Source organism: Lucilia sericata, unplaced genomic scaffold, assembly GCF_015586225.1.
Source record: "Lucilia sericata isolate MDLA Ls3-8-SP2 unplaced genomic scaffold, ASM1558622v1 Contig000467F_arrow, whole genome shotgun sequence".
NCBI classification, from domain to species: Eukaryota; Metazoa; Arthropoda; class Insecta; order Diptera; family Calliphoridae; genus Lucilia; species Lucilia sericata.
The window spans coordinates 307,501-318,824 of NW_023994482.1; the positions used below are offsets into that span (position 1 = coordinate 307,501).

At 30.7% G+C, this 11,324-nt stretch overlaps 1 protein-coding gene across 1 annotated transcript in view; it reads right to left on the reverse strand.

The window, feature by feature from the left end:
- Nucleotides 1–10,745, reverse strand: part of LOC119605235 (putative uncharacterized protein DDB_G0277255) — a gene marked incomplete at its 5' end in the record, with an annotated part of 11,779 nt that extends 1,034 nt beyond the window's left edge. The window contains 4 exons of the mRNA XM_037958212.1: nt 4,098–4,763; nt 4,940–4,954; nt 5,026–5,300; nt 10,571–10,745. Coding sequence (XP_037814140.1) covers nt 4,098–4,763; nt 4,940–4,954; nt 5,026–5,300; nt 10,571–10,745 — 1,131 coding nt within the window. The remainder of the gene's footprint in view (nt 1–4,097; nt 4,764–4,939; nt 4,955–5,025; nt 5,301–10,570) is intronic.
- Between the last annotated feature and the right edge of the window lie 579 nt (nt 10,746–11,324).

The following is an 11,324-nucleotide window of genomic DNA, read 5'->3' on the forward strand; positions in this document are numbered from 1 at the left end:
AATTTTTGCATATCAGAATTTGGGAGATTGATACCGACTATTAAATGAATAAGGTTTTATAGCCGATAATACTCGATAACATTATTCAGATATGTAATACATTAAAATTTATATCACATATATTCTGGGCTTTTATAAAATGTTAAGAAATATATCCGATAAAACATATATATATATATCTAGGACCTAGGGGAATTTATTTTCACCAAAATATTAGCATTATTGAAGACTTAAAAAAAAGAATATACATATTTTTGATAGAAATAGGCGGTCTAGCAAAAGTGGGGCGTGGTACCCTCCCATATAAAGTAATACCAGAACAGTTAGACTGTACAAATTTTACAAGAAAATCTGGCAAATTGGAGGATTATAAGGGCATGGCCCCTCCCTATTAGAGCTCATATTCTCAAATTTTGCACAAGCCACATTGTAAATAATTACCGGACTAGCAATAGAGGGCGTGGCACCTCCCATATGAACTAAATAAAAAAATTCGTATATATGGGAAACTATTGGAGCTAAAATCCTCAAATTTTGCATGGGCAACATTGAAATCCTTCTGAAAATGTTCACACACATACGTATGTCGCTACACAGGGGGAGATTTCGAAAAAAGGAAAAATTAATCTATAATTTTTTAGTTCGATTTTAAGATTTAAATAATAAACACCCAAGGTGCACATACAGATGCTCCAAATAGTTTTGAAAACACTTCTACTGAAAATATATGAAATATTTTTAAAATCGACTCGGGCGTTAGGTGAAATTGTGTTTTCAACAAACTGAAGTCGGATAGACGGATAGATGGATATTGCAAGTACGTCTTAGAATTTAATAAGAACCCAGAATAGTTATATATACATACATAGTTCGGTGGGTTTACGACAACTATTGTTTTAAATATTTCAAGAATTCACAAACTAATATTAGTTTAATATCAAATTACCTGCATTCTAATATAGAATATACATATCATACAATTTGATGTGGTTTATTCCATTATGGTCTTTTCATTCATCCTTCACCCTTAATGTTTTTCCATTATATTGCCACATCAAGTGTTCACATGGTAGTTAAGTGCATTTAATGGTTAGATGTTGTTGCTGCAGATTTTTTTCTTTCTTTTCAGTTAGACATTTTAAGACCCCTCATATATATTCCTTGACTTAATTAAATGATTAAGAGTATTAAAACTTTTCCTACTAATGACTTTAGTTGTGAAACTATTTATGAACTATAAATATGAGTTTTAATAATTATATGAAGCACGTGATTTTCTTTTCAAATATGTTGTTGGAAAATTTTTTAATAACGAAGGAGAAAATAAAGAAAATGTGTTTGATTTTAAAAATTTCAATCTATATTTCTCAATACTATAGAAATAAGTGGACACATATTAATGTTTAGTATATTTGCATCTGTATGGGGCTGGGCGAAAAAATCGACCGAAATTACAGACTTCATCCTTGGTTCGGTAGTAGATCAAAGGCAAAATTTCATTGAATAATCATAAAATTGCGATTATAAGGATCACATGAAGGATAGACATACATATATAGCTAAATCGACCGATTTGAATCGATTGCTATACCTTAAGTTGGGTGTTGGATCAACACGTTTCGGCATTGTTAAGATCAGCACAAAGGCATAGTACCTTAGGAGTGTAATCATCTAATTTGACCATTAAGTCTGCTACTAACATTATAGTGTCTAAAACCTGAACTTTAAAATACGAGGCTCATAACAGAAAATTTTTAAAATCAGTTCGCTTTTGTCTTACTGTTCAGCGTTAAAATTTCGATCCTACTGTGAAAACATGTCATTTTTGAGTCATATCACGATCCCTATTAAAATAGTTTTTATAGGAAATTTCTTATGTATGGGAATCGGTCGACATTTGATCTAGATAAACTATATACTAGACTAGAACTATAGAGCAGACTATAGACTAGATTATAGACTGGACTATAGACAAGACTATAGACTAGACTATATACTAGACTATAGACTAGACTATAGACTAGACTATATACTAGACTATAGACTAGACTATAGACTAGACTATAGACTAGACTGTAGGATAGACTGTAGGCTATCCTATAGACTAGACTATAGACTAGACTATAGACTAGACTATAGACTAGACTATAGACTAGACTATATACTAGACTATATACTAGACTATAGACTCGACTATAGACTAGACTATAGACTAGACTATAGACTAGACTATAGACTAGACTATAGACTAGACTATAGACTAGACTATATACTAGACTATATACTAGACTATAGACTCGACTATTGACTAGACTATAGACTAGACTATAGATTAGACTATAGACTAGACTATAGACTAGACTATAGACTAGACTATAGACTAGACTATAGACTAGACTATAGGCTAGACTATAGACTAGACTACAGACTAGACTATAGACTAGACTATAGACTAGACTATAGACTAGACTATAGACTAGACTATAGACTAGACTATAGACTAGACTATAGACTAGACTATAGACTAGACTATAGAGAGACTATAGACTAGACTATAGACTAGACTATAGACTAGACTATAGACTAGACTATAGACTAGACTATAGACTAGACTATAGACTAGACTATAGACTAGACTATAGACTAGACTATAGACTAGACTATAGACTAGACTATAGACTAGACTATAGACTAGACTATAGACTAGACTATAGACTAGACTATAGACTAGACTATAGACTAGACTATAGACTAGACTATAGACTAGACTATAGACTAGACTATAGACTAGACTATAGACTAGACTATAGACTAGACTATAGACTAGACTATAGACTAGACTATAGACTAGACTATAGACTAGACTATAGACTAGACTATAGACTAGACTATAGACTAGACTATAGACTAGACTATAGACTAGACTATAGACTAGACTATAGACTAGACTATAGACTAGACTATAGACTAGACTATAGACTAGACTATAGACTAGACTATAGACTAGACTATAGACTAGACTATAGACTAGACTATAGACTAGACTATAGACTAGACTATAGACTAGACTATAGACTAGACTATAGACTAGACTATAGACTAGACTATAGACTAGACTAGACTAGACTATAGACTAGACTATAGACTAGACTATAGACTAGACTATAGACTAGACTATAGACTAGACTATAGACTAGACTATAGACTAGACTATAGACTAGACTATAGACTAGACTATAGACTAGACTATAGACTAGACTATAGACTAGACTATAGACTAGACTATAGACTAGACTATAGACTATAGACTAGACTATAGCTAGACTAGACTATCGACTAGACCTATAGACTAGACTATAGACTAGACTATAGACTAGACTATAGACTAGACTATAGACTAGGACTATATGACTAGACTATAGACTAGACTATAGACTAGACTAGACTAGACTATGACTAGACTATAGACTAGACTATAGACTAGACTATAGACTAGACTATAGACTAGACTATAACTAGACTATAGACTAGACTATAGACTAGACTATAGACTAGACTATAACTGACTATAGACTAGACTATAGACTAGGCTATAGACTAATCTATATCGATTTATCGAATTCAATATTTAGCGATAAATGAATGACAATTGATTGTAAGATTGAAAAAATTATAGACTATCGGGTTAAAAAACAGCCTATTTAAGATTAAACTTCACCAAAAATATTACATTCAAGAAATTAAAACTATTATTGACCTAAAGGCTCTATCCAAAATTAACCTTAAATTGACGGCTCGTGTTATACTTATATATGTTTTGATTGTGCTTCTATTCAGATCTTTTATACATATATTCGTAAAATGGACCAGTTCCATTTTGCAGACTATTCTATACAAATAATAAGTGCTTTTTCTATACATCTTCACGGTGTTATACATAATTGTATTTTGGAGTGATAGTGTGTGTGTTCCATAGAAATAATACCATTTAACCAGATTATTTACTGTTGTAATAAATATTTAAATTTATATGTTTTTTACTCCATACTTCCGTTAAGTCCTCTATAATTTAATTTAAATAAGGTTTTTTCTTCTACCTGTTGTTGGTAAATTTGTGGATAATTTTGTTGTTGCTGTTGTGTTTCTATAGGAAATAACTCTTCCGTAGAACTATAATGTTGCTGATGTTCTGATGCTGGTTGCTGTTGTTGTTGTTGCTGCTGTTCCACAACATTAACAATAGTTTTAGAACGTTGACGTTGACGGTTTAAATTAATACGCTTTGTATGATGATGATGATTACGACGATGTTTATGATGAGGATGAGGTTGTCTATTGAGTAATTTTGTTATAATTATGGCAGTTGCATCATTACTATTAACACCTTGAGCAATATTTCCATTTGTTTTGTCTCCATTTAACGAATGATGGCTTGATGAAACGGATGAATGAATGTTGATTGTTGGTGTTGCTGATAATGCAGATGATGATGTTGATGATGATAATGGTGACGATAATGTCGATGCTGATGTTGTAACTAATGGAGTTGCATTGTCTTTATTACTATCGCTGGCATCTATATTTAATGATGCTGTTTGCAATGGTGCAATATTGTATTTGTCATTATTGGTATGATAGGAAGGTGTTGCAAATGTGGTTTTGTTTATGGTTTTTGTGAAAACAATTGAAGCTACAGCTGCTGTTGGTTTCTCGTGTTCAATACCATTATTAAAACTATTTTCATCACTATTTACAAAATTATACTAGAATATGTTGTGGAATAAAATAAGTAAGAATGTTATAACAATGTAGATGAAATATGAATGCTTTACAAAAAGAGTAAAAAGTTTGACTATTTTTAATTTCAACCCATCGCCCCTATCCCTGCGTGTTGACTTTTAAGCCCCCCGTAAACTTATCAATTAAGTGGAAGATTTGAAATGTCCTTAACATCCTGTTTAAAACAATAAATTCAATAGAAGATGAAAAATCAATTCCATTTCCCTCCCCTTCTCACACTCTTACCGTTTCTGATGAATAATATTTCTTGGGTGGTCGTATCTTTTGTATGGCATTGACATTTTCTGTTACGGGCTGTGGCGGCAACTGTGGTTGTGCACCTTCATGGACTTTTTGTGTATTTCCGGCCACAACGGTTCGTGTACGACTGGAAACCTTACCATTGGCATATGCTTGAGAACCACTAAAACCACCTTGAGATGTATCACCACCCAATACAGCTCCAGCGCCAACATCTGGTGTTGCTTGGGCTCCAGCATATAAAACACCAGCAGCACGTCCTGCAAGAGAAATAATAGTTTTGTTATTAGTTCTATATGTCTATGTCGTTTTCCAGTGGTTCATTTAACATTTATTTAAAAATATGTAGTTTTATAAATGGAATACGAGGGTAGTTTGAAAAGTTTTTTTTTGTGAAATTCTAGAAGTTAATGAACGGAATGAGAACTAAATTTTAACTGAATTAGAACTGAATTAGAACAGAATTAGAACTGAACTAGAACTGAACTAGAACTGAACTAGAACTGAACTAGAACTGAACTAGAACTGAACTAGAACTGAACTAGAGCTGAACTAGAACTGAACTAGAACTGAACTAGAACTGAACTAGAACTGAACTAGAACTGAACTAGAACTGAACTAGAACTGAACTAGAACTGAACTAGAACTGAACTAGAACTGAACTAGAACTGAACTAGAACTGAACTAGAACTGAACTAGAACTGAACTAGAACTGAACTAGAACTGAACTAGAACTGAACTAGAACTGAACTAGAACTGAACTAGAAACTAGAACTGAACTAGAACTGAACTAGAACTGAACTAAACTGAACTACTGAACTAGACTGAACTAGAACTGAACTAGAACTGAACTAGAACTGAACTAGAACTGAACTAGAACTGAACTAGAACTGAACTAGAACTGAACTAGAACTGAACTAGAACTGAACTAGAACTGAACTAGAACTGAACTAGAACTGAACTAGAACTGAACTAGAACTGAACTAGAACTGAACTAGAACTGAACTAGAACTGAACTAGAACTGAACTAGAACTGAACTAGAACTGAACTAGAACTGAACTAGAACTGAACTAGAACTGAACTAGAACTGAACTAGAACTGAACTAGAACTGAACTAGAACTGAACTAGAACTGAACTAGAACTGAACTAGAACTGAACTAGAACTGAACTAGAACTGAACTAGAACTGAACTAGAACTGAACTAGAACTGAACTAGAACTGAACTAGAACTGAACTAGAACTGAACTAGAACTGAACTAGAACTGAACTAGAACTGAACTAGAACTGAACTAGAACTGAACTAGAACTGAACTAGAACTGAACTAGAACTGAACTAGAACTAGAACTGAACTAGAACTGAACTAGAACTGAACTAGAACTGAACTAGAACTGAACTAGAACTGAACTAGAACTGAACTAGAACTGAACTAGAACTGAACTAGAACTGAACTAGAACTGAACTAGAACTGATCTAGAACTGAACTAGAACTGAACTAGAACTGAACTAGAACTGAACTGGAACTGAACTAGAACTGAACTAGAACTGAACTAGAACTGAACTAGAACTAGAACTGAACTAGAACTAAATTAGAAATAAACTAGACTTTTTTCTCAAAATTTAATCACTCTTTTAAAATCTTTCTCTTTATGACTTTTATGACTCTCCTCGTATTTTGTTTTTCTTTTATACATATTTGTAAGATGAAAATAAAGTATGATTAATGATAAGGTTTTGTTCAACAAATGTAAAAAAAAGTTAAAATGTTTTGGATTTTATATGTTTCTTTGCAAAAAAATGTTTTAAATTCTACAATTTAATAAACAAATATAAATAGAAATTTAAAACAAAAGTAAAGAGAAATGTTTAACTAAATGTAATAAAATATTTGTATCTTTAAGTAAATCTTTAAATAACTATATGTATGTATGAATATGTATACGTAAATATATATTATTTTCCCTTTCTAAAGCTTAAAGTTTTCAAACTCGTTTTTTGTTTTGTTTGTCTTCTTTAAAGTTGTTGTCATTGATGCTATTTGGAGTTTATGTTGTTGCTATTCCTGGTGCAGTTAAGGCCTCATCTGTGCAGATGGATGCCAAGGGGCACATTTGTCAAAGTGTCAGTAAAATTAATTATACAACATTGTGTTTACAATTTTCGTTAAGGCAACTAACTAACTGCTAAAGGAATAACAAAAAGTAAAAATGAAACAAAAATTAAGGAAAAAGAGTATGAAACGGAACTAAGGGAAAAAGAAGAAAATAAATATCCAGTGTTGTAATTAACCAAAGTGATAACAAGTACAGCTTTTAACTGTAAATTACAAAATAACAATAACAACAACACTGGCAACAATTAAAAGTTATTTTTACTTAACAGCCCTTTTCAGTCCATACCAGTTGACCAAGTGAAAATATTTTATTTTTATATAGTAAATAGAACAGACAATTGCTGCTTGTTAAATCTTTCAGAAAGTTAAAATACTCCTGCTTGCCTGCACTCGTTTTAATATTTTACTTTTTCTTTTAGTTTTTTTCCTTTAAAATATTAGAGAAAATAAGGAAACATAAATAAAGGAAATAAGTAGTGTTTGGCATGTCCGATTCAATGATATTTTTCACCAGATATGTTTGGAATGTATAGTATCTGTCGGGTCTTATTACATATTTATGGTTTACGTCCTATATAATATCATACTTTCTTTCCTTGAATTCTTAAACTTATTCATATCGAATATTCGAAAAAAGTCCTCTTCAGGGGCTTTGTTCTATTATGTACCGGTATTTGAGGGAGTAATATATACTTTTAGAACTAAATAGGCTAATTAGTTAGTTAGTTTTGGTGTCACGACTATGGACTCATTATTAATGCTAATAAAACTAAAGTTATGTACATAAAGCCACGACATATAGAAAATTCCGTTATAAAATTAAAATATCATAGTATAGATTGTCTACATACTAACACTCCAAACTTGAATACTAACGATTCCTGCTCAACAATTATTGAAAATGTAGAAATATACAAATATCTGGGGGTATATGTTGATAGTAGCTTCAAGTGGAAAGTACACATTAAAGAATTACAAAAAAAACTAAGAAAGTCATCGTATATGCTCTTTCACCTAAGCAACTGTGCAACCTACGAAGTTTTACGCCAAGCTTACTTCTCCTTAGCAGAATCATATATTCGGCATGGAATAACTGCATGGGGCAATGCTAAATACTCAAGCACCCTACAAATAACTCAAAACCAACTTCTAAAAATATTATAGAGAAAGTGCAAAAACAAATTAACTATATCCAATGTAAACAACAATGTACAACAAAATAGCAACATATCCGTTGAAACAAACAGCAACAACCACCAAACATTCAACACAGGCCAAACTATATACAAAATATTGAACCAAATATCCACCAGCATGCTGAACACAATGTAGGAAACATAAACATCAATAACATAAACATAAGTCGTAACAATATAAATCACCCAGTAAACCAAAACAACCATAATCCAACAAACATATATCCACGAAATCTCGCCAAAAACCTAAACGTCCTCAATGTAAAAAATATTTTCTTCTCAACCATCTGTAAAGAGTTTTACAACAACAGCAACTATTTACAAATAATTGACCATAATCACAATACCAGGAACAGAGCGCAAGGAAGATTCAAGGTCCACCGATTTTCAAATGAATACGGTAGAAGTACACTTCCAGTTATATTACCAACAACTATGAACCAAATCCCTACCAATATAATCAATGAAACTAATACTAAGAAAAGAAACAAACTTATTAAAAATCATTTCATAAATTCTTAATAACAAATCCATTAAATTTTACACTATTAACTTATGAAATATGATATGAATTATATAGAAAAAACGAAAATTTTTAAATGATCAATGTACTAACTGAACTCATTTCATTTCCCCTGCAGTCAAGCTTATAGCTTTGCGGGTATAGTTTAAGGAACTTTTGTTAAATTAAAATTAAGTTTTTGTAAAATCTGAATAACTGAAAATATATATAAATAAAAAATAAAAAAAAAAAATAATAAAAAAAGTTAGTTAGTTAGTTAGTTAGTTAGTTAGTTAGTAGTTAGTTAGTTAGTTAGTTAGTTAGTTAGTTAGTTAGTTAGTTAGTTAGTTAGTTAGTTAGTTAGTTAGTTAGTAGTTAGTTAGTTAGTTAGTTAGTTAGTTAGTTAGTTAGTTAGTAGTTAGTTAGTTAGTTAGTTAGTAGTTAGTTAGTTAGTTAGTTAGTTAGTTAGTTAGTTAGTTAGTTAGTAGTTAGTTAGTTAGTTAGTTAGTTAGTTAGTTAGTTAGTTAGTTAGTTAGTTAGTTAGTTAGTTAGTTAGTTAGTTAGTTAGTTAGTTAGTTAGTTAGTTAGTTAGTTAGTTAGTTAGTTAGTAGTTAGTTAGTTAGTTAGTTAGTTAGTTAGTTAGTTAGTTAGTTAGTTAGTTAGTTAGTTAGTTAGTTAGTTAGTTAGTTAGTTAGTTAGTTAGTTAGTTAGTTAGTTAGTTAGTTAGTTAGTTAGTTAGTTAGTTAGTTAGTTAGTTAGTTAGTTAGTTAGTTAGTTAGTTAGTTAGTTAGTTAGTTAGTTAGTTAGTAGTTAGTTAGTTAGTTAGTTAGTTAGTTAGTTAGTTAGTTAGTAGTTAGTTAGTTAGTTAGTTAGTTAGTTAGTTAGTTAGTTAGTTAGTTAGTTAGTTAGTTAGTTAGTTAGTTAGTTAGTTAGTTAGTTAGTTAGTTAGTTAGTTAGTTAGTTAGTTAGTTAGTTAGTTAGTTAGTTAGTTAGTTAGTTAGTTAGTTAGTTAGTTAGTTAGTTAGTTAGTTAGTTAGTAGTTAGTTAGTTAGTTAGTTAGTTAGTTAGTAGTTAGTTAGTTAGTTAGTTAGTTAGTTAGTTAGTTAGTAGTTAGTTAGTTAGTTAGTTAGTTAGTAATCACCCTCAATACCGGTGTAGGGTACAAAAAAAAAATATGTTCATTATTAACTCAGGGTAAAGAATAGAAAAGGGAAGTTGTATAAAATGTGCAAGGAAATTAAATTAATTACCGTTAAAATTTAATAGAATTAATTAAGAAAGGAAAAATCATAATACATATTTTAAGATTAAAGGAAAGTTTCTCTTAAGGATAATTGATGTTATAAGACACTAAAATTGTTATTATTATTTTTGTTGCACAGGATGCTTGGTGTAATTAATATTATTTGTATTAATATTTAAAAAAATTATTAAAACAATGAATAAGTTTTGGGTCTACACATTCCAAACCAGTTTAAATCTCTTTGGAATTTGGTTAACTGAACTAGTAATTTAACCAGCCAGACTGATTCTATACTAGACTATTTTGAAATGCTCAAGTAATGATTTTGAATGATACATTAACTTCTAGTAATACCACAGCTGAAAAATATCTCCTTTATTTACAACTAACTTTAGTTCAAGTTTTTCTTATTGTTATTACGAATTAATATACCGCTATAAATAAATAAATATAAACATATAAATCAAATAACTTACCATCAACATTGCCACCTAAACCAGCAGCAGCATTCTGTCCCCAAGGTGTGCCAGCCGATGCATGTAGACCACCTAATAAACCACCACTATTTTGACCACCTCCTAGCCCAGCCTCAGCATGATAACCTAGAAAGTTTACACCCACTTTGCCATCCTTAAAGGAGATGAGCTGAAAAAAAAATTAAATAAAAACCACAAAATTATATAAATTATTATAAAGTCAAGTAAATAAAAACATTTAAGGAAGACAAGACAAAAGACAACAATAAAAGAAATTCACTCAATGTGTTTTTCGTTAATGTTTTCTGGTGTTATTAACAAAACAAAAACTTTTTTTTCGTATGTTTGCATTCATATAATAAAAGCACCATAAAAATAATAATAAAACTTAAGAACTACTAGTTTCGGAAGCTTTTTGTAGACCTACATAATAGGTTTGTTAGAACAGTGGTTAATAAAAATAGAGAATAGTGAGCAATTAATATAAAATTGCAAAACATTTGAAGGTGAAGTTCACCATCTTGATTACAATATTGCCTGAGGCCTGTAGTTTTTATCTTAACTATATACAATGCAGCAGTGTTGCCAATATTTTTCCATCATTTCCCGTTAAACAATGTCACAAAAACCGCTAGAAACTGTGAAATTTAGGTTTTCTCAGAAGCCGCTAGAAAACGTCAAGTTTAATCAATAGAACGAAATCTTCTAATTTGCCAAATAAATACTAAATTTCAATATTAATAATTTTATGAAA